We start from the raw sequence: 24,545 nt of genomic DNA, 5'->3' as shown, positions 1-24,545 counted from the left end.
TTAGTGAAGCCCTTGCCCTTGATCTCTCATGCTCATGGCCTGATTGTGTGTGTACAGAGGGTGTTTGTGCTGAGCCAAGCTTTCATGTCAGATTTCCAGCCATATTTCACCACAGTAAAGGGCAGGGCAAGGGAGGGAGGGTTAAACAGCCTGATTCCTTTGGACAGTATCACTTTTTGGCATGGTTGTATCCCATGGATTAATGAAATAGATTGGAGTCCTCATTAGGTTTCCATTAAAAGTGATACTGTCATCTATCTCAAATATGAGGCAAGAATGTGCATCAACAAATGGAGAAAACAAAGAAAATGGAGGGATGAGCATTCATACAAGCAAAATAGCAATAGCGGGATCACTAGGGATGTCAAAGGAAAGTAAATGCTTAGATGAACGGTTTTAAACTGTATTACTTGTTAATTTACATGTTAAAATAAATTTCATTGGATAGCTGCTTTGATATTAAATTGTTTTCTATTATGTTTTTAAAGTACTGATGTTATTAGCAATAGCAGTTAAAACTTAGCTCTCTCATGCTTTTCTTTATTCTTAACCATCTCTCATACAAACTGCATTATAACGTTTTCAAGAAAAAAGAGAAAATCTTACTTTTTTCTGAAGTCATATCAACCTGGAAAAGAAAAAAGCAGGAGATTTAATAGTTCAAATATAAATACTATACAGAAGCCACAAGTGAAGTGCTAGTTGCATGGAGACACATGGACTTAAGTGGAACCAAGAATGCATTTAAAATAACAGTAAAAGCATAATTCATTTAATTCATTTAGGGTCTCTACTATCAGAAAAATTGTTACTTTGCAACATTTATGGTCAACAGTAGATGCAAAATGTTGCAGTGTATTTTCTTTAAATGCTCTTAGCCAGTGTGGAGGACCTAAACTTTTGCATTACTGGGTATTTTGTTTCATTGCTCTTAATTTATTTCTTCCTCTCTGAAGCAAACTACTCCAGTACAGTTATCTGAAGGCATATGGTCCATCTGGAAGGCAAGCAGGATGTTTTATGGCATTCTGTTTCCTTGGATGCATTCATTCTGAGAGCATGGATTGCGTTTTGGCCTCTGTGCTCAATGAACTTGAAATACAGGTGCACAAATGATGGCAGAACTGCCTAAGGCATGACCTGGGGCTGGATGCCACTAATAGCTATTGATACCTCTAAATGGAAGCTGTGATGGTCCTCACAGGCCACCTTTTTGACTTTTCAGAGTTATTTGGGTAGAGATCAAAAATGCCATACGAATTTAATGTTACTCAAAAAGAAAACATGGTCCTTGCCAAAAAAGAATTACACAAAACACTATGTCAGACTGTGAAAATTTAAGAAGCAAGTTTTTGAGGTTGTCTTGTAATTTCAGTTCTGCTAGCATTTGTCCACACCAGCACATGTTGTTTAAATTTGGCTGTGGAAAAATACGCAGTTAGAAGTAGCATTAAACCACTAAACTTGTGGTAGGGGCAGGACAACTGTGAAGAATGCAAATCAGCTGTGCAGTACTGCTGATACAAGATACTGTGTTTGGTAAAGCCCCCAAGGTTTTAGTGAGTGCTGAAAAGGTTTAAATAGTTTAAACTATTCTTTATAAAGATAAATGCAATATACTGTCTCGGTCAAGATGTAGGAAATCCTTGCCTTTCCACGGGCTGACCCTGAACAGAAGGAAATCCCTGGCCACACGTGCACATTCGTACATGCCTGGCAGTCCTTTAGGCTCACGTAATTGAATCTCACACTCAGCAGTGTGCGCAACAGATCCGTAACAGCCTGCATTCCTCTGATGCACAGATTGCCCTGCATGGTAACCCTGCATCCCCAGGACGTTCTAGCTTCCCTCACTTCAAGTTCTTCCAGATCAGTCCAGATTTATGTCAGCATACTAATTAATATTATTAATGTAAAAATTAATGAAGTCCACAAAAAAATAGTTTCAAATGCTTATAGCAATCAATGAGCTTTGTCCTTTTGTGGTTCAGTTTGCTATGCAAAAATGGAAGTCATATTTACCATAGCAGTGGTAAATATTTATGTAATGATAATAGGAAACTGCAACCCATGCCACAGAACTGCTGAATCTGTTGTGCAGTGTGTGGAAAAGATGTCCATCCTCTCTGGGGAGCTGGCTATTCTCACAGTGTTTCCAACAGCTGAACATCACCAAAATGTGGGGAAGCTTTTCTAATGTTACTCATTCACATAGGGGTCAGAGCTCAGGCAACATCTGTAAGTGCCAGAACGGGGCTGGGAGCTGATGCAATTTGATTTATGCCAAAGATGAAAATTCTAATCCTTTTACTTGTGACTTCTGGGTTAACACTGATTCTGTTCTGGATGTCAGTCATCCAGCTCAGAAAGCTGTAACATCCAGTCTATTGGATGTTATAAATGGAGAAGATTGGTAATTTTAACATAGGGGAAGTTAAACACTGTCTATTCCCAAAGTGAGTCTGTGCAAGGCCCTCTTCCACTGTGTTTGTAGCACTGAGCTAAAGATCAATCTTCTGAGCTGGGTCTGAGCAGTGTGTGTAGGCAAGAACATGCTGATTTAGCAACATTACCTCTTCTGGTTCTGGATCTGAATCTGATTCCTTTTGGTCCCAAAGAGCCATGCAAAAAGAGAAGGGGGAAAACAGAGCAGGCAAAAGGCATTTTTCTTTTTTTAGAAGAGAGTAGGAAAAAGTAACTTCTGACAACATTTAACAGAAAAGAAGAAAATGCAGCACATTTCTACAGTTGATTTCTTATGCCAAAAAGCAGCAAAACAAAACTGTCAATTTCCACACAAAAGGCTACAGAACCAAGCAAAATACAAAGAGAAAAGTTAGATTTCTAGTGATCCTTATTTGTACCAAAATTTTAAATATATACATGCTTTTTCACCCATAAATTAGCATAAATAAACACTTAAAATATTCAAGAACTATTACTATTTAAAGTTAAAAGACGTTGAGATGCTCTCTTTTAAAATTATACTAAAATGCTATAATAAAGATCTATTATATTTTTAAAATGCTGAGAAGAAAATTAACACCATTTTGGGCAAATACATTCCTAAAAGGCATGCAGCTTCTAATCTGACCAGGACAGAAAAAAACTCCTCTTTGTTTTCAGACAATAAACATAGACTGACACTTTCTAAGGAAATGAGTGTTTAATATCTGAGGGCACTCCCACTCATCTCTTCTCAGTCCTCAGGAAATACCTGATGACATCTTCAAACACTGGCATTACAAGTACCAAATGCAAGACACCGAAAGCCCTTGGGTGGAATTCTTTCCTCTTTCAAATTCCTGCCCACAAAGCTTTAACCCTGTTTTGCCCTCCTCATTTCTTGCTTGTATTTTCATGCTGATGCCTACAGCTGGGTATAATTTCACAGTACCTTTGTGTAAATGGGTAAAGTGATGTTTAAATTACATATGGCTTGATGAACGAGGCCTCTGGTAGATTTTGGCTCCTTCATGAATGATAATCGTCCACAGGGCTCCTGAGTGCTATCTCGGACCTGGCACAGCAAAAAAACACACATTGAACCTCATGTTTTGCTGCATAAGCTACTTGTGCCTCTCAAAACTATTCAGCAGGAGAGACCAGATGAGGCAGAAAAAGTCCATGCAGGCAAAAATAACATGGCTTCACTTTTTTCCCCTGCTGTTTGTAAATGTACATATGGATGTATTTGCGTATTCAATACATGCTGGAAAATCCATCGGGGGGGGGAAATAGGCAAAGCTAAAGGTAGGTGATGGCATAGATCAAGTTGTAAATCAAAACAAGCTTACAAAATATTGCTGGAAAGGAGGGAGGAAGTTTCAAATTTGTCTAGCAGCACACAGCAAATATAATACAATGAGGGAGCCAGTTGATTTTCTCTACTTCCTGGAAATTCCCACTCGTAGATCGTTTCTCCAAGACTAGTATTGATACAAGGGCAATAGTTTTCTCCATTGCAGTCAAAGTGTCCAAATAGAAGGAAAAAGTTGGTGGGAAGAGGTTTCCAGTGATCTCCAATCTCCCTCTCAGAAGAGGTGGTGATGGTGGCTTGGTGACAGCAGCCCTTCTGACCACAGTGGGCTAAAACATTATTTAATTTTGGAGGAATGGAGAGTTTTTACTTTGGCTTTCATTTTACAAATTTTCCTACTCATAAAAAAGTTTTTTAAATGGAACAGTACAGGGATAAAATTAGGCTACAGCTGGGAATTTATATAAATTATTTTCATTTTCCTTTGTTCACAAAGAATATGGTGAAGTGATAACTTGAAATAGCCAAAAAGGAGCCATCAACATTACCTTAACGAAGAGAGGAAGTCTATTTTCTTTGAAGGCAAAGAAACTGAATATATGGTGTTGCCCACTCTTTGTGAGGGGCACCAAATTGCCAAAGCAGTCAACGTAGATGGGTTTTCCTTCTAATACCTGTTGGAAAGGACAAAAAAGCAAACCATCAATTAATCTTTGTGAGGTGATTAGGATTTCTTCTTAAGGATAATTCTACAGTAGTTCCAATCAATTTCTGGAATTGTTAGGACTTGTCAGCATTTACAAGATTTGTTATGTACAGTGACCTAAAATGTGTGGAAACATTTCAGATTAATAAATTCCAATGAGAACAGATTGTTAATTTAGTAACAAGACTGCAGTACTTTAAATGACAAAATATGACTCAGTGTCATAAATCTGGGGAAACTCTTAAATTTAAATTTTAACTTGGATTTTTTATTTACTCCAATTTTAGCACATTTTGCTAACCTGGCCTCATCACCACAGTCAAAGAAATATTTTCTTTAGGCACCAGGATTCAGAGTGTGTACCTACTGATTCTATTTATTTCAGCTGGATCTGTAGAGGCCTATGAGCTTTTGAAAGGCAGGCCTCAGGTAAATACCTCTCTGAAATCTCTATATAATGGCACTGCTTGTATATTCAGATTGCTGTTGTTATGGCCCCTGCACATGTTTGAATGTCAGATCAGCAGTTTGGGAGATGCTCCATTCAAAGCGCCAATCCATTCGTGGCTTATCCTTACTTTCCAGAAATTCAGCCTTGGCATTCAGTTTGATAAGCACATATTTTATCTTGCTGATCTGCACAAGAGATCAGCCTGTCAGAGCTTCAGGAACAGTGAGGGCAATTTTTTTAAAGGTGGGATTCTCATGAAAAAGAGACTGAACTAAGCAGAATGTGCCATGTAAGTTAAAGCGCCTTCAATTTGTCATCCCTTCTGAGGAAGCTGACAGAGCCAGAAAAACTGCATTTAGCAGGCAGTTTGCTGAATTCCACATAGGAAAGCTTTTGCCTGCTCAGCAACAGATTTAATGTATTTTTAGTTTTTTAAAGCAGAATATTAATCACAGCTGCTACTTCAAATTCTGGGTAGGTGAATGTGCTGACAAACTGACCACCATCAGCTGGATTTCTGGTTAGTGATCTGTACTTATGGGGTTACTGGAAGTTGGGATTTAGTCATCATTTTTAACTCGGACCCTCTCCCTTGTAGCCCTGTGGACTGAGTTTGGCAGTTGCCCTCTGGGAATACGTTTCCTCACAACTTTTTCCTTACACCTGACAAAAGTCCAGGTTTTCATCTTATGGTTGCTGATACTAGATTGCGACAGTGTTTGTTGGCAGATTATATTTCAGTCCTTGTGGCAGATAGAAGGCAGAAAAAATTAGTTTAAAAGCAGACACTAGAAAACAGAGAACTTTGAGTCTTGTACGGTACCTCTACATCCCTGCTTCTGGCAACTTCAGCAAAGTTTTCTTGTTGCTCTAGAGTTTTATCCACCTTGTCATCTGTCATGCAGAAACATCTTAACCGTGCTTCAATGGGATCATGAGATTTGGCAAACACCACAAATTTGGCCATGTAGGGGACACAGATAATCTCTCTGTACACTTGGGAAGCAAAAGTAACAGATTCTTGTGTCTGTCGACAGTCTATCAACCAAAATCTGTAAAAAAAATGAAGAGTTGTGCCATCAGCAGAGACGAATTTAAGAAAGGAAATTATATTTCCCCATCCTGGCAGCATTAACTGGTAATCACAGCAACTGGAGTTAACAAGTCAGAATAGAGTACAAAAAGAATTGTCACTCTTGTTTTTTGTCTCTCATCCCACTTAAAGGAAATAGTAGTCAGTTCCTTCCATACAATGGCAAAACATGAGGTCTTTAGGTGAACATAAACGACTTTGTCCACCGTGCAAAGCTGCATGCAAAATCAGAAATTATTCCTACGTGAATTCAGTCACCAAGCGTTTTCCAAGGAGTAACATGTACTGCCTTCTTTCCCAGCTACCACTTGAGTTTCTCTGCAGAGCTGATGCCATTTCTTTTCAACAGGGTCCACAGTGTGGGTGGAAAGCTCGAGTTTCCCAGCTGGTGGATGAAGGCGGAAGTCAGGAGAGGTCAGAGGCAGCTCAAAAGCTGCTGTGATCTCTAGGGGGTTTTTTCCTCACCGTGGATTACATGGCATTATAAGCCCAAAGCACACCTTAGGAGTGTGACTGTTCTGCACTTACTCATCTGCATCTGAGTAACAGCAAATTTCATGCTGTGCCGATCTTTACAATGCTTAACAAATGCACTGGTCAAAACCCCAGGCTGCTGACATTTGAAAGAGGGAAAGCATGTGTGCTACAGAAGGGCTCTGCACACTGATCCTCTCCTTTTCCTGCGTGGGAGAATTATGCTGTGCTGGACTCCAACTGGAGAGGCTACATCCTCTGAGAAACCACCAGATGCCTCAGTGATTTGCTGTCAAACACCAGGGGCTAAAAAAGCCCAACAGATATTAAATCTTTTAAAAGCTGCAGCTCAGGAAATGGAAAACACTGTGCCTCAAAGTCTGCAGTGAAATTCACATGACAAATAGATCTCTTTCCCAAGCTCATTTTGGACAGAATTAGTCTTACAAATGGTAAAATTGTTGTCCATCATTAATGACTTAGCTAGACATAAAAAAATTATTATGAATAACAAACAGTCAGAAACTAGCCAAGAATCACTTGGCAAGGCACAAGGGCAGAGGCATTTTTAGACCAGGCACTTCCTGACCACAAGTCAGGAAATTAAGGTTAGCATGTCCTTTGGCAAAGAAGGTAATTAATTCTCTTATTGCAAATAGATTAAAAAACAATTTTCTAACTTTACCAGCACTTAAAATTTTGTTTGGGGCAAAGTAGATAGAACACTCATTTAGATTAAAAACATTAAGTAGAACTCATTAAAATCTCTACATGGGACACTGCCTATATCACAGAACATTAATAACAGTCATCAATTTTCATGTCATCATCAGGATTAGGAAAGATCCACTACAAATATGGATTGTAGGACCACAAACTGTCACCCTCATTCTGGCTATTACATGTTGGCCTGCTGGGGACTTCACAGTTTTAGGGACTGGGACCTCTCAAACTCTGCATCTTGTTTCCACACGTGGCTCTTAAATTAGCCTTTAATATCTGCCTTTGCACAGAGCGCTGCAGCAGCAGCGCCGAGCTGAATGCACTGTAAGATCTCCCTCTCGTGGTCACTGCTGTTACAGAGATATGTTGAGTTACACCAAACAGAAATGTGCATCAGCAAAGCAGCCAGCTTAATGGGAAAACAGCCCTTTCTGAACTGAGAAAGGATAAAAAAATAGTATTTTATTTCACCTAATGTTAAACTGGAGGTTGGACTGCAAGAGCTGATCTCATTTTAACAGTGAACACATTATTTCATTAAATAACAAACCTAATCAAACAGTAATAACTGCACCAGACACTGAATGTTTGCGATGAATTTCATGGGCAAGTTATCCATGATTTCTTTAACTGTTTGCTGGACTACTGATGCCAGATGGAATACTTTCCAGGTCATGAATTACATCTCTTGTTACAGAGGAGGGGCATTTCTGTGATACACATCATGGACACAGGATACAGACTAAAATACTAACATACATATATGTTATTCTTTTTTTAAATGAAAATCTGTTTTCAGTAAGAAAGCAGTTAAATCTCATCACAAGAACAGATGTATGGAAGAGATGACTCTAAACCCCCGTTTGGTACACCTACAGGCCCTTTCTGCCTGACTACTCAGTTTTGGATATTCTGGAAGTGACATCTCTTATAAGATCTATAATCAGGTACCCAAATATGGGATTTCTGTTTCCATGGAAACTTGCACAATAATAAATATCTCCGTTCATTCTACTCTCCAAACTAAAAGAGTTTAACAGAAATATTTGTGGAACAAATTTGAGAGTATCCCTGTAAAAATCCTGTTTGGTTGTGTAGGTACCTGGCAGAAACATTAGTTGTGAAGGAAACACATTCATTAACAAACGTCAATGGTGTTGTCCCGGTGATGTCTTCCCATTGGGCAGGGGTGGTTCCTCCTGAAATGACAGAGGTTTAAAAATAAAACTAAAACCAAGCAAGTCTGTGACTTTTTTGCTTCTAATAAAAATTTATGGTTTTTAATTGCTGTGAAACCAGTAATAATCCCACACATGCCTTCTCCTTGGGTCCACATTATTCCACTAATGCTAGTACGACTGGATGAGTTTACCATGAGAAAACCAAGTGCCCAAATAATTTTTATGTGATGAGCGTTTTAGCACAGGATTTAATTAATTAATTTAATTAAATGCTTGCAGCTTATCTCTGTCTCTTAAGAGAGAGTGAAGGAGAAGCTAACCACTTGGAGTCACAGCAAGTAAAGTGTTTAACTCCAGTATTTGCCTCCTAAGCATCCTGCAACATCGAGTCTGTACTACACTTACTCTGCCAGGCAGAGGTATGTTGGTTACCAAGAAGCAAACTGTAAGGAAAATGCAAAAAACCCACCAAACCTGAAGTCTATGATTATATTACACATTTCTTTTTAGCACAAACAACAAATGTAATTTCTGGTACAAAGTAATTGCTTGGAAAGTAGTTTATTTTCACAGCTTCTTGCCCCAGTGAGGTTTCCACCCAGCTTCCCCTGTGTGTGATCAGTTCAGCATCTCCAGCCCCGAGGGGCTGACAGTTTCAGGATGCACATGGAAAGTTCTGGCATTGGCAGCTTACCTGTAATGCTGCATAGTAACCTTAGAGTGGGTGTGTCACCTCCATAGCCATTCATGAGCCCATCGCTGGAGGCCTTGGGCACAGGAATTGTCATCGTTATGGGCTTATGGAATTTCCTTCTCCTGGGCTCCAGTGTGACTATGGGGCTGAAGGTAGCCTTGTTGCCCAAAATCTTCTTTGTCAGTTCAGTGTGCATAGGTTGAGCCTTTCCAAAGCAACAGAAAATAACAGAGCAGTTACTCAAAACAGTTATATGATGTATAAAATAACTGGGTCTGTATATTGCCCACAAACACCTAACTTTCTAGACTAAATGGCATCATTTCCCATGAAAATCTGCAAACACAAGAACTGACTGTCAGTGAGAAGGGGAGACCTCACCTCTTTAACTTTCCCATGCCTGCCTCCTCTTCCTATACCCTTTCTTGGTGCTTGGTAGATTGTACAGCATTAATTTACATTCACTTAACCAGTAGCAAATGACAACCTGGTTACTTTTCCCCCCTGAGAACAAGCTCTGAGCTGTTTTAGTGAGCTATTCAGCTAATCCCAGGAGATTTCAACAAGCACAGTCTCCTGGACAAGGCAAATTAGAGATGCATGCAGCAGAAGGGCAGGATGGAGACAGGGGAAAGACTTCCCTCTCTTTGAGGAGTGAATTGTTAAGCTGGTTCCTTCACAATGAAAATCTGTACATTTAATAATTGAAGCACATTTAATTATTGAAGCACTTTGTACTTATCTGATGACTTTCGTAAGAGGTATTTAGGAAATTCTATGACCTACACTAATATCATCATCATCATCACCACCAAAATCTCTTCCCAAAATTATATAGACAGTTAGCACACAAGACTCTGAATTAACTGGAAAACCCAAGGCTTTTACCACTTGCTTTGACTTTTTTCTTTCATTATTTTTACGAAAAGCACTGTAGACAACATACAACACGGTAAGCTGAATATGCTGGTTCTCCATTCAAACAAGGTGATTTTTCACCAAGAAAACCCCAGCAAGTTAAGCTTTGTGAATGCTTCACTGCACCTGGAGGCCGACACGAATTCGCTTGGTGAGAGCCCCTTCTGGGAAGACTGCCTGCACTTGTGGGACCACAGTGCTGCTCAGCACCCCTCCCTCCGGCCCGATGAGGTTGCTGTCCTGCTTGATCCGGGACACCACTGCAAAGTACTGAGGGAAATCCCGGGTGATGATGCGGCAGATCCGCTTCTTCTCAAGCTCCTCTGGAGTGTCAAGTACTGAGGGCAGAACAGGACATGGTCAGAAGGCAAGGGTCTTGTAGGAACAAGAACAATTCAGCAACAAGGAACAATTCAGCAACCTTCAAACTGCACTCAAGCTTTTCACAGTTTCGTGCAACTTACACAACATATTTTGTCTAGAAATAACAGGAAAAGGAAACCCACCCCTGTGTTGGGCTAAACCAGAGCAATCAAGAAAGGACTGACAGACTAAGCTGCAAAGTAAAGGCAGCTTAAGGCAGCAAACACTGACAGCATCTCCAAAATCGGCAGCCAAACAAGCAAAGAGATTGGTCCCAGCCCCTTTCTTCCTCACATATTTAGTGTCCTGAACTAATATCAGTGAAATAAAACTTCAAAACCAAACAGTATGAAAATATGAGTTTAGCTTTAATTCTGTGAGTTGGCTTGTTTACTTTGGGTTTGTGAGGTTTTTTGTAAAAAAACTCCAAAATTAATAACAAATTCTGCAGCTCCCAGACAGCCTGAGGCCATTCTGTTCTCTCAGAAAGCAAGAGTACCCATGACTGACATTTCCTCCCACACATGGAGCTGCTTAGAAAGGATTAGAGTGGTAATTGCCTTGTTTTGGAAAGATGTTTGTTATGGAAGCTCCTAGTTTAACACTACGAAAAGAAACATGAGAAAACAGAAGTCTGGAGTCTACTCTCAGCTTCACGAAGGGAACCATCCTGTCCCGCTACTTCAGCAACTCATGCAAGGGAAGCGAATGCCTTAGTAAAAGCTGCTCCCCCCAGGTACAGAAGTAACACAGGAGCAGGGTTAAGAAACAAAGCCGCACTGATACCTTCATCCATCCCATTCAGGATTTCATTCAGTTCATCCTCAGTGTATTCACAGAAATGCTCCTTCCAGCTGTCCCCATTCTCACTGCGCAGGATCACCAGCTCTCTCTCCTTGCCACGCAGGGCAGCAAAATGGGGAATCTCCACAATCACGGGCCTGGCACAGCAACACAGCGCATTAAATGCACACGGGAGAGAGGAAGAAACAGGATTAACAGCAACTCTATTCAGTCTGCCACAAAGTGACCTGGAATTCTACCTATTTGGCTGGAATACTTTGGCATAATCCTAAACTAGCAGGCCACTAACACAGACTAGATTTTTACAGGGACCCAGTAAGTGCTGAAGGACAGATGAAAAAGTGCATTCACCTCTTTCCACAGTGTGAATGAGATTTGGTACGATAATAGTGCTTATCTGGAAATTTGGTGATTGTTTTTGCAAATCCATCAAAAACTCATGCTTGTTTTAGTTGTCACTACTGTCTGGGTTAACCTGTGCAACTTCATTTCAAAGAGAATCTACTGTAATGTACAGGAATAGTGAGACAAATTCTGATCTCACTTATACTAGTGCAAATCAGAATAACTTCATTGCAATCCGGAGGCGATTGTGTCCTGGGCCAATTTGACTTCTTTGTAATTCTATATATTCCAATGAATTTATTCCTGATTTACACCCTGGGAGAGACACAGGAAGTCTGAGGAGATTGTCTGGGTTGCTATCGCCGTATAAGAGATAAGAATTTGCCTTGTTGCCTTGCAAGTCAACATCTGCACCCATATATATATTTATGTATACACACACACATATACAACACATATGTGTACATATATCTGTATTGAGATATACATATACATACATACTCTTAGAAATAAGAGAGAAGATATAAATATATTTGTAGATACACTTCTCTAATTAGAGGACTCACACAGGTTACCATGTACGTAGTAAATGCCATGTGTTCTATCACACTGGTGGTATCCAACATATAACTTATTGATTGATCAGTCCTTGATACAAAAAAAACAGTTTAAAATTTACAGTAGATTCTTTTTTTTTGTGGTCCCAATCCAGGTTGCTTTGCTACAGACATCAAGCACAGAACTAGGAAGATTTCATGCCAAAACAAAAATGAAGGCCACAGTACTTGGAAGAAAAAGATACAAACATACCACCAAAACAAAACCACAAACCACAAAGGTTGGAAAATGGTCCACTAAGGGTTAAGTGTACAAAATTTCAAATGATAGAAAGGGACAATATCATGGGCATAATGACATAAAAAAATCATATTGCAGAAGGAGGAGAAGAATGGGGAGGTCAGCATCCATCAATTTGTTTCAAGTCTCTCCTACCCAAGGAATTTGGTCCCAGGAGGCCCCAGCTGAAGGATTCGGCTGACCAAGCTTTCTCCCTCATTAAGTGGGGGAGGAGCCGTAGGCAGATGAAGTTTACTGAGTACATCCAAAGCAGCAGTGAAAGAAAGAACATAAATAAACTTTATGTATTTTTTGTGCCAGAACGCCAGTGCCACTGTCGGGTCCACAGAGTGGAATTAGGCTGTACACTGAATAAGGTTCCGTCCTAGCCATGACAATTTGGTGACCCAAATCAGAAAAGCAGTTTTGCTAATTTAGGATCTTTTCGTTCTTATGGGGGTTTTGGCCATGTACTCAATGGGAGCAGGATCTGGACCTTAGAATGCACCTCTGCAAACAGTACAGTGATTTTCTGATCTCACTGCCAGCACAACACCTTGGAGAATGCTTGCAGGAAGGGCACAAAGATCTGAGAAGGAATAAACTACACTATACGCTTGTCTTGCAGGGGACACACTCTCATCATATAGGAAAACCATTAAAAAAGAATGGGAGACATACTTAAAATCCATTTGTGTGTGACAAAGATAATGGGAAGACTGAATGTGACAGCACGGTATTTCTTCTGCTCTTTAGATTTCTTTCTCCTTCCTTTTAAAGTGACCAAGATGTGAAAAGAGTAAGTGGTAGCACTAACAAAGATGGTAGCTCTGATGGCTGCCTGTTACAACAGGATTTTAAAGCAACTGAGTTGTTTTAAATGGATTTAAACTATTGCTGTTTACAGGAACTTTTTAAACAGTTTCTGAATTACGTTATTTACTGCATTAGAAGGAGTTCCTTCAATCATCCACTTCTGGATGCCACAGTTGATAGGGAGAATAGTTGGTAAAACAAATTTTTGAAAGTACAGCTAACTGCTGCTTTCAGCTGAAAATTGCTAAAATTAGCTCAGCAGCAGATAGAAATCTGATCTTTCTATGGGCCTTGCAGCACAGGACAAAAGAGATGGCCAAAAATTTCCAGGGCTGTCCTATTGCTTAATTTAGCAGTTTCAATTCCAGAAAAATCAATGGCACTGTGCTTCCCTGAGAGTCCAAATTACCAATACCACAACACAAGACTAAAATAAGCTCCTGTACCTTGTGTTGTGTATGTAGCAGGCTTTACATTTGGGGTTTACATCAGTGCAGTACTATTAATTTTTTTAATATAGTATGAATTACCTTTTCTGGCTACAAAAGTCTTTTCCCTCTATAATATCACAACACTGAGCAATAGTTAAACCCAAGGAAGCACATTAACCATAGCTGGTGGTTGGAATACCCATTTTGAAAGGAGAAGGTGTAAAAGGTTTGCGAATCAATCACTGACAACTGCTCTGTGTTTCACACAACTGCTCTGTTTGTTACCACACGTTACAAAGCTCTTTTTCAGTTCAAGTTTGAAAAGGAACCATTTCAGTGCAACTCAAACACAAAAAGAGGCCGAAGGTTTCCTTCGGGCCCCGCGGCCCCCCTTACCCAAGGAACTGTGCCCCGGAGGGTCCCACTTCGATGAGGCGGCTGGCCAGCCCCTCTCCCTCCACCATGGGCGGCATGGTGGCCAGCCTGTGGCGCTTCACCAGGCGGCAGGTCACGCGCGTCGGGGCCGTGCACTTCCGCGGGGGGATGATGATGCGCAGCCCGTTGTGCCGGCAGCCCCGCATGGCTCCCCCGCGAGCGTCCACCATGAAACTCACCAGGAAGCTGGAAAAGCAGGGGAACAATGAGACACAGAGCACATCACCAAGTCCCTCGGTTATATTCCACATACGTGACAAACGACGTATGTAAATAGAGCTCTCGCTCAAGAGGTACAATGAGAAGAAGCCTTTCTCCCATGTGAAGCACCAAATCATGCTGAGTTCATTACTAATTGAACTGGCAACTACTACCTAAGAGTTCTTCACAGGAACTCTTATATCATAGGGCTGCTGTTGGTAAAATACCAGCAGACACTAACAAATGTGGACACATGTACCTACTGCAAAGTGCAAATATCCCTACTCTGTGCCTGCAAGCAGGTGTATTTAAAATAGGCACTCTTTAAAGAAAATTGTTTATGATTCAAAATATAAAGTCAATTCTGATTGGATGGCTTGGGTGTTTTTTTGGTGGGTTTTCCTTTGAGGTTCTCAACATAATTTTCTAGTTATTCGATAAATTATAATTTTTTAGAAGAATGGGTTGCATATTAAAAAAAAAAGTCAAATTTCATTCTGGAGTGCATGAATACAATTCATACTCCATCAGTGTGGTTAACACCTATTTATATTTTAAAAACCCAGCATATCATTATGGTTTGAAGACAAATTTTAGGGTTTGGTCAGATGAGAAGAGCTAGAGTCACTATGTAAGAGGTTTATGGATTTTTGGTTTTCTGTGTTCCTGTGCACAGCAATACAATGTCCCACTGGAAAACTCAGAGATGCAAAAAGCCATCTACAGGGAGCCTGCTTATAGCACAAGGTAAATTATTGATTTCTTTTTCTTTAAAAGGGAGAAAAACATTTCATTTGGAATGTCTCTTGTGCTGATTTTTCTGTTTTTCCACATATAACCAAAAGTAGATTTTGACAGACTGGGGACGTTCTTGTGAAAGGTGCAGAACTACTTCAATTTTTTTTTTTTAGTGGTTTATTACAGGATCATGCCTGATGTGGGATGGGAATGTCAGGTTGCTGGAAGTGAAAATAAAAGTAGATGAGACAGAACGGTGTCAGGCCTACTTCTAGCCACTAAAATAGAACCAGCACATGGGGAGTCGCAGAAATGCTACTGAAGGACCTGCAATAGAGAAAAGCCCTTATAACAGGAGTAACACACACAGGGATTTTTCCACCGTCCCCCTGACCGTTCTGTGCAACAAACATTGCATCCATTCATTGTCCACACAGCTACAAGAATTCCACATGCGGTAAAAACACAACACTCGACACACCGTGCAGGTCAGAGATGGACGATGGGAAGGAGCCACAAGCGCCAGTCGGAAGCACACCATGCACCACGGATGCCAGTCTGTCTCACACATGCAGGCTCCTAGTCTACTGCCATTCAGATACCTCTAGGCTGTGCTTAGGGGAAAACTCTGGGTAGTACAACCATTAGCTCATTCCTTAGAGGTTGGTGTTTCTGTGGTTTTAACAAGGGGGAAAAAAAGAAAATGAAAACATTTTACAGCTTCCATTGTCTGGGGATTAGTTGAGAAAAATGGGATCTTCCTTCACAAAACACATTCTTTGTACATGTTAGAGCACAGATGAAAGAAGAGCTTAAGAGACACTAAATGCTCAATTGTTGCACTAATGCTCTTGGCTTGCCCTTGCAATTGCCCTTGAAGTGTGTGAAGTAGTGTTATCCAAGTGGTTCTGGGTGATGTTTTGGAGAATGTGTCCAAGTCTCCGGTACAATGGCTGTGTTTGAGGCAGTCAGTGACACTGCTGGAAGAAGAGTTTCTCATTTTATAGCTACTGCTAAGAGAAACACAGACACTCCCCTACAACTACCAGAAGCTAATGAGAGTTCTGACTGAATTAATGCAGCATTCACATTTTTCATTGTGCAAGCTGTCACGAACACAGTGTTTAGGATTCAGTTATTTTCATAATTGACATAATACTCAGGATTGTATGCTTTTACAATAGGATCACCTTCTTTTGCCATCCATCACTAAAATATTAGTGCTGGGTCACCTGCTGTCCTATGTTCTCCTCAGCTTACCTCCCTATGTGCCTCTGCAATGCCAAACCCACTGTTCACTGCTAGAAGAACACAGGCACACTGAAACTGAGGATCCAAACTAAATAATCTCCCTTTGGACTACAATAATGGGTTCTTATAATATGGTTGCAACTCCTTCTTTCAGTTTGAGTTTACTGAATGTGCCTGGCTGGTCAGTAAATCTATCGCAAAGTCCATGTCACTTCAGTCATCTCTCACTGAAACCAAGCCTGGCTCCAAAGAGTGGAAAAACAACCAAAGATAGGTCTCACCGGGAGGTGGACACAAAGATAACAATGGTTAGGATAAAACCAATAGGATATTATTATTATTATTCACTGTAAAAACAGCTGTTTCTATGATAAAGAAGATCTAAGGTATTTCTAAGGTATTTATTCAGACAGCACAGAAAGATTAATGCCAATTATCACTTTAACTATGGAGGAGCCAGTTCCCAAACCCAGCTGTAGAATACTATGGAATTGCTGGAAAAGAGATTTTGGAGAACAAGCACAAATATAGTGCAAAGGAAAGAAACTGAAGGGGAATATTTCTGAGCTCTAGACCTGTACCATAATCCTGGAAGGACAGAACACTGACACAGGGTTTACAGACATAGAATGTAAAAATACATCCTTTTCCACCATACCACCCTGTTTATTTCCCACATTTTTGCCACATTCATTTTTTCATTCACTTATTTAATCCAGTTTCTTTTCGTCCTTTTTTTTTTTAATCAGCACATTTCACATAACTTTGGCTATGCAAGAGAGTGAAACAAATGAGAAAGCATTTTCTGAATCACAGCAGCCTCCTATTTTCTGTCTATTTGCTACATAATAGGGCACCTGATGGTGCCATCGCTGTTCCAGGACCGGAAAAGCTTTTCCCTTTTGAAGGAGTGTGTCTATCAATATACAAATAATTAATACAAAACTAATGCATGACATAAAACATGCTTTCTGAAATGTGCACTTAGGAAAGTGAAAAGTTTGTACAACTAATACAAAGTAAATGTACAATTCAAGCTAATTACTTTGTTGCCCACAACACAACGTGCACATGCACGTTATTTTTCCTCTTCCACCTCTGTTACCAAGTGTCGTTCAGTGACAAGACTGAGACAGGAAGAGACTGAACTCAACAAACAACACTAGCAGGAATAAATGGCAGATGAAGCCATCATTCTGGGAAGTGATACCTTACCATGCTAAATTCCCATGGTCAAAAAGAAAATAGTGCATAACATTAGCATGTGAATAACCCTAACATCCTCTACACTCCCTGAAGCTAAGCAGCAAACTCGGAGCTTACTCCGTGTTCCAACTGCATGGAGCACTGCTACAGGTACTATCAGCCATCTGTGTACAGAGAGTGAAGGGGAGAAGGGTCATTAAAGAGAAACACAAATGGTGGAGAAGTTTGAGAGGGGAAAAAAAAAGAAAGAAAAAACACAGTTAATAAAAGGGATTGAAGGAACTTTAACTTAAATTTCAATAAAGTGATGATTCAAAGTCAAAGTAGATTGTAGGTTAAAGCTGTATCTTTCTCAGTACTAAGACAGCCTTTGACTAAGTTTTGTTTCCAGTTTTAAAGGTTCTGTTAGAAATTAAGCACGACACAAACATGTGACCCTGGCAGTCTTGCAAATTGGCTCAATACTGAGATTTCCTGAGCTTTGGCAAGGTGGTAGTACAATATAATAGCCAAACTAGTGAAATAAATCAGGTTTGGGGAAATCTTTTTAAAGAGAATGAAGGGGAAATCAGGATTATTTTGCTAAAGCAAAAATAAAGTACAAAAGCAATTCCTATATAGGAATCAGTTACAGACTACAGGGGAGTCTATACAAGCCTCTGTTAAATACACAGCCGTCAGCGCAAGCATCATCCATTCTTTCTCAATTTAGCAACACTTACACATAAATTAGAGAGGCTATTTCATTCTCTTCAATTTTAGAGCAGTTAAGAACTAGATGCTTGCCATATGAAAGGCATATCAAATAATACTGGCTGTAGTGGCCTTATGGTTGAGTACATACACAAAAGGCCCCTCAATCCTTCAGACTGCTTCCATGCCCTCTACAGAGAGCAGAGCAAAAAGCTGTCAGGGTTTCTACTTTATCAAAACACAGACAAAATATATGCATTGGATAGAAGGGGCAAAAAGCTGAGGAGTATTTTAATGAAGTATTTGTGGTTTAGATCTGAGCCTGAGTTATTCCCTTTGCTGATTTCATTCATAGAATTAACTTGGGTTTATTCTGTATCTATCCTCACGTGAAAGATAACAGCAGGATGAACATACACACTGGATGTGTCAGTGCTGGAGGGGGTGAAGGAAGCACCTGTTGTGGGCATTGTGAGGAGTCCCTGTTGTGTCAAAGCTTTGCAGAGGCACTTTCAGGTGGCCATGACCGCAAGCGTGGGGCACTCATTCTGCAGAGTCATGGGAGAGCCATGCAAACCCAGCAGGTGAGGAGGGGGCTTTCTAGGACAGGCAGCAGTTCTTGGAACACACGGCACCAAAAGAGGCAAAGGCTCCACCACCACTTCCACACGTTCAGCTCGGGTACAACTGCTCTTCCCGAGCAGCTGGGCAGGCACACATGCGCTCGTCGGGTAGCAGGGAACAAAGCTCCAACCAGAGCACACCCAGTGGAGACACAGTTAAAAACTTTTCAGCACACGTTATCTTAATTTATAGAAGAAACTGGGAAACAAGGAGATAGCAGCATTCAGTGTTAGTCGCAGTGTGAAAAAGCAGAAACAAACAATCAGGGTGCTTCAGCCATCAGAAATTGTTCAGCGGGAGAAGGAAACCAGAGAGAGGCTGAAACTCAGAAAAAAGGCCTTGTTCCAGCTCCCACTGAAGTCAACAGCAAAGTCATTCAACTACCTCAGAGTGCTTTCCAGCAGGCTGCAACTATGCCATCCAGAAACAAGGCAAAATACACATTCCAGGAGGACAAAAAACATGATCCTAACATGAGAAACTGCTAGAACATTAACCTGTGATAGCACTCTCTTCACTGCATTAGTCAGCTGCTGAGAAATCCAGTGACATGGCCTAAAAATATGGGTTTGTAGTTTGGGGGTTTAATTAGCCATTTTATAATTTTGCAGAGCTTAATATTTGGGGCAATTTTCACCTTTCTAGGGTTAGGCTGAAGGATGTAAAGAGGTATTGTGCTAATTAACACTCAGTTTGCCAAGGGAGGATAATTCCCTCCTTTGGGAAGGTTCAGCTTCAGGTGTTCTGTGCAGGATGTGATGTGCCAGTGGTTCAAGCACTGATTAACTGTCACACAAAAAATATGTGTGGCATGAAAAATAAAATATACTAAGTCTGGGCTGTTATTCTACTAGTTCCAATATGGTGGCACAATTTTAAAAATGTGGCTTAGAGAATGGCTCTGCAATATTCTTTATCCAGATAAGTGAGACAAAAGGCCCACTTAGTGATATAATAATTACAGTGGTTTGTGTTCAATTATCTAGGGGGGGTGATTCCTTCCTTAAACAGTAATATTAAACCATGCCACCAACAAAGAAAAGGTATTGTTAAATACATCAATGGTTAAAACAATCTAGGATTGTATAAGGAGCTTTGTTAAGACTTTTTGCAGTGGGCTTATTAAGTGTCCAGAATTCTTTTGTTATAGGTGACAAGGCAGATGGGAGAAAGCAGACACTTACTGTATAAGAAGAGAAGTAGGGCCATATGTAACTATGACTGCCGGTTAGATTTATTTTTTCTCTTGGCTAATGTGCACTATCAAAACACTAAAGCATCCTGAAGTGAGGTAAGAGGGGAGGATAAATAGGGTGGGTGAGAAGTACAATGTATTAAAGAAAGAAATTATGCAGAATTTCACCTGCTGTTGTCAAGATCAAGACATGGAGAAGAGCATCTGCAATAGAATAGATGGTTTAACATCAAAAAGGAAAAGAAAGGGGGAAAAAAAGAATGAGTTAAATGAAATACTGGAAAAATGAAACAGATTCCTAAACCAAACACATGAACATATACATACATATGCATATTCATCACATGTGGGAAGGTAGAAGTGAGTATGGAAAATAAGCCTAAACACCCTTGGTTCCAAGGGGTCACTACCAGCACAGGAGTAAAACTGGAGAGATCTGGTTTCTCTAAGGACATTCTCACACTGTAAGCCAGACAACTAAAATGCACAGTTGGATTCTGAGTAAAACTTACAGAAGCAGATTAGGGGAAATGTTGCTTGGTTTAGTTATCCACATCTAAAGTGTGGACCATGGGATATCAAAGGGTAAGGACCGTAATGTAATTCCAGCCAGCGTTCCTGATAACGCAATGAATCACGTTTTTCTTAAAATCCTCTATCAATACATTGGCCTCCACTTCCTTCCATTTCAACATGTTTCTTGTCCTCCTTTTGTTCTACAAAATGACAAATTTCAAACTCTCATTTTGACCTGTTTAGGCTCTTGGTGATCACTTAGTGTCACATGGACAATTAGCTTTCCAATGTCCCTTTTTATTATATGGATCTCCATTGCCATTTCCTTCCATTAACACACTTTGCTATTAATGAAACACACTCACTGTTTTTCCTCATTGTAACTTTCTGAACAAAGGTCATCAAGCTACAGCATAATTTGAAATCATTTAGACTTTCAGATTTAAGAAGTGACTATCAGCTGGTCGCTGCCAGGTCCTGTTTCCATAACGATTTCCAGGAAATCAATCGCACATTGGGGGAAAAAAGTATTATGGATTCAAAATATAACACTTAAAATATATTTTGTTTACCTTGTTAGCAAGGATCCAGCCTCCTTTTTTGAAGACATGCAGCTAAGAATGATAATTCACATTATTTGTCACAGTACAAGCTGCCCAATCCCTCATCTTTTCATTGAGGGAAACAACAACTTCCAGCAAGATAAACTCAATAATAATATCCCAACTGTTAAATTTATTTCAAGATACAAGTAATGATACACTCTGACCATCCATTAGTCAAATAGGGACTTCTTCAGCAAACTATATAAAATAAATAAAACCTGCAGAGGTGCTGTATATTTGCTCTGGAACACAAAATCAAGTTGATATCAAAGCACACACTCACAGTGCCGTGATCCTGACAACATGTCAGATTTGTTCTCTTATCTACTGTGCCTCTACACAGCTGTCAGTAAAATTCTTAGAAATATAATCTATACAACTAAATTCACTGTATTACCAGAACGTAGGTATGAAAACAAGATAGTTTTGCACACCATTAACACTTTAAAAATCTTACAGCCACCCTTATCCCACCATTCATGCATATTCTTATGGGAGATAAAAATATGGTACTGCCAAGCAATGTCTAAACACTGCAGATCTTTCAGTTCAGTATTTTTTGCCTTCCAACTTAATAAAAATACACATGTTCTTCCACAATAGGATATTGTGTGGTATGAGACTAAAAGTGTGAAACACATTTGCATTTATGTAGGCAGTAGTTCTGTCTCTCACATTCCAGAGGGAAAATATAAATTATATCCCCTAATATTACCAGCAAAGTCATAAAACTCTATCTTTATTGGATATTTAGCACCTAAACTTTTTGGCATACTCAGAGATCCTTAACTTCACTCAGTATGTAAGATCAAGTAGTTTTATCAGGAGAAGCAAATCTGATTTGCTGAAAGGGAGTTTTAAGTGCAGGAACTTACACTTTTTTCTTCAGCCAAAGTAGGAAACTATTTGGAAACTGTCAGCTGTGTAAAATGACCAGGAGACCTTTATGCTGAGATGTTGAGCCCCACAAGAACGTTACCTCTTAAGACAGAAATATTTTTGGAGTTTCAAAATGGTTGCCAAATACTCTGAGCAAAGAACTTACTTTTCCTTCCTTCCTGATGAAATTATCAACATATTGAAGGAACAGTTACATTTAAATTTTAAATGGATGGTTGAAACATTTTCCCTTGTGAAATTTCAGACATGTAAGAAGTTTTGGTTAGTTATGCAGAGACTGAAACACATGCCTGTGAAATTCCACACCGAGAGAACAGATCTCTGTGAATTTATCTTTTGCCTGGGGGTGTTACACTGTGATCCACAGAAACACTTCCCCACAATGGGACATCAGTAAGAAACGTACAGCAGTTCAGGGTTCATGACTTAAGTGGTGCAGGGAGAGAACCTCAGATTGTGCAGAGTACCAACTTATTACATCTGGGACAAATTAATTACTGCCCAATACTTTGCTGATGTGTTACTTCACAAAAACGCTATCTGAATTCAATACATTTTCAGTGTCTTGGGAAAAACCAAGGCCACACCCTTGCACAGGACTACTGACAATGTTTATCCAGGATTTCTTTGAACATTCTAAGAGACGTTTTTCATTACAGTTAAATACTACTTCACTGCACATCCCTAAATTTTAGCCATGCTGCTGCTCCATAAGAACCCATAAACAGTGTGTGTCTGCATGTGGAGGGGAGTGTGGGTGACGACAGGGCTATAAATCACAAATACCTTTGTTGTTCCAGCAGAATGAATGCAACAATCATGAACTCCTACAACGGTTTCACTTTTAAAATAAGGACTTACAAGCAAAACTCTAGTAGTCAATATATTTTCCTAATAGAAGAGATGCACCCCAACAGTTGATTATAACTTAGTAACTCAGACCAATCTAAACAAGATTAAAATGAAGTTTTGTATGGTCTCTTTCAAAGGCTGAGGAATTGTTATAAGTTTCTTTATTAAAGTATTTAGTGGCAAGTTAATGTGTATGTATAGAAAGAAGAACATAAGTTGTGTTAAGTCACTATTTCATATGAGGCTGCAGAGAGTGTTGGTCCTATTGAAATCAGGTATCTTGTCCTACCACTAGCATCCTGGTCTTCCCAAAAGATTGGAGGATCACTCATATTTTTTAAAAGAAAACCACTAAATGATTGCACATCCAAGAAATAAATGCCACTCTTTTAGAAAGTATTTAGTTCATCCTCTGCAAACAAAGGAAAGACCTACCTTTCTGAAAGGGAAAACAAATACATCCTTTGGAAAAAGTCTGTAAACTATTCAGGGTTAGAATAAAGCACCAAAGCAATTTTAAAGCTTTCATACGAGCATATATAGAAACACATACATACTTTACATAGCAAGTGTTTTCATTTCATTTGTTTGTTTTAGAGCTCACGAGAAGCAAATACAAACAGTGCTGGTCACAACCAAATATCCTAAGTTCAGCTAATAAACAAACTTCTCATCTATCATGTGAATCAATTTGGCAATATTGTTCCTGCTCTAGATCAAGACTGCCTGTCATTGCAAAAGCGACACCAGTGCTGTTTTTTGAAAATACAGTCTGAGGCAAACTCATTTGAGATTAACAAAAATAATCCTTCCCTTTGTGCTGTCCAGTCATGCTGTGTACACAGCTCACAGAGATTAAATGCTTTTTAATTACTCCAGTTTCTTCTGAGTTCATCTGCACATTGTCCATCCAATCTGATGGCAGGACACAAGTGTAGAATTCAGCGTGAAAACTAAAATAACTTCAAATGCAGTAAGTAAGAGCATTTAAAACAATGCAGTCACAGATTTTAAGGCCAGCCAGGATAAGGTTTGCAAATATAAACATGGCTGGGCCTGCATTTGGACCTGCTTTATGCCATGACAGTGAGCCTAAATGCAAATGCTTACAAAGAGTCAGCTGTGAGAATACATGAAGACAGTGGCCAGGTATGTGCAAAGCACACGATGTTTAGGTTGATTGTCCGTTCACGTAATTTAGAGGGCAAACACTGGAGTTGGTGCTCACCTCAGCTACTCCAGCAGCACAGTAAGTACTCAGCATTGGAGTGATTAAGCCCTTGGTCTCAGTTATTACTAGCTCTAAAAGGCATTGTACTTATTTCTCCATAAAAAGCACACAAATGCCTGTGTATATGTGTCACTGATCACATTCATTCCCCTTGAACTTGACTAAGGGCTCAGTGACTTGCAGTGATTTCAGTGAATAGCCTCGGTACTCAGGCTTGCTTGACTGTCAGAGCTTAAGAGATCATAACAATTAATTACCAGCTCCAGGAGGCAATGAATTAAAGTACAGCTCCTATTTAAGCATTAGCTGAGGCTGCTGTCACTGCAGGTACTCTGTTTCTCACTTTTTAGTGTAATGCTAATTGATACACTCACCCTGAGTGAATAGGGCTGGAAGAAAGAGCCACATTGTCCAAGTTTTCAGGGCCCCAGCTTAAGCGATATGAATTCCTTTCAGCTTCTTTGGCCAGAGTTGTTACCTTGGGAAGCAAAAAAAACCCTTT

General features: G+C 39.8%; 1 protein-coding gene and 1 long non-coding RNA gene across 5 annotated transcripts in view; one reads left to right on the top strand and one right to left on the bottom strand.

The window, feature by feature from the left end:
• Positions 1-14,785, top strand: part of LOC146437674 (uncharacterized) — a 55,608-nt gene extending 40,823 nt beyond the window's left edge. Inside the window, exon 3 of the long non-coding RNA XR_014851465.1 lies at positions 12,225-14,785. This is a non-coding gene — a long non-coding RNA (uncharacterized LOC146437674). The remainder of the gene's footprint in view (positions 1-12,224) is intronic.
• Positions 1-24,545, bottom strand: part of ANK2 (ankyrin 2) — a 188,313-nt gene that overhangs the window by 22,981 nt on the left and 140,787 nt on the right. Inside the window, exons 28-41 of one of the 4 annotated variants that reach the window (XM_085057565.1) lie at positions 24,418-24,521; positions 21,028-21,069; positions 20,108-20,143; positions 13,993-14,217; positions 12,506-12,604; positions 11,150-11,304; positions 10,127-10,338; positions 9,083-9,287; positions 8,310-8,406; positions 5,741-5,969; positions 4,309-4,434; positions 3,398-3,520; positions 2,574-2,603; positions 607-628 (exon numbers count right to left, since the gene is read on the bottom strand). In XM_085057565.1, the coding sequence (XP_084913691.1) occupies positions 607-628; positions 2,574-2,603; positions 3,398-3,520; positions 4,309-4,434; positions 5,741-5,969; positions 8,310-8,406; positions 9,083-9,287; positions 10,127-10,338; positions 11,150-11,304; positions 12,506-12,604; positions 13,993-14,217; positions 20,108-20,143; positions 21,028-21,069; positions 24,418-24,521 (1,705 nt within the window). The remainder of the gene's footprint in view (positions 1-606; positions 629-2,573; positions 2,604-3,397; positions 3,521-4,308; positions 4,435-5,740; positions 5,970-8,309; positions 8,407-9,082; positions 9,288-10,126; positions 10,339-11,149; positions 11,305-12,505; positions 12,605-13,992; positions 14,218-20,107; positions 20,144-21,027; positions 21,070-24,417; positions 24,522-24,545) is intronic. The other 3 variants (XM_085057566.1, XM_085057568.1, XM_085057567.1) reach the window with 3 other exon arrangements.

This window comes from Lichenostomus cassidix, chromosome 4, assembly GCF_008360975.1.
Source record: "Lichenostomus cassidix isolate B80296 chromosome 4, HeHo_3.0, whole genome shotgun sequence".
Lineage (NCBI taxonomy): Eukaryota > Metazoa > Chordata > Aves > Passeriformes > Meliphagidae > Lichenostomus > Lichenostomus cassidix.
Note: the sequence above shows the minus strand (reverse complement) of the source record. Positions and strands in the feature narration are given on the sequence as shown.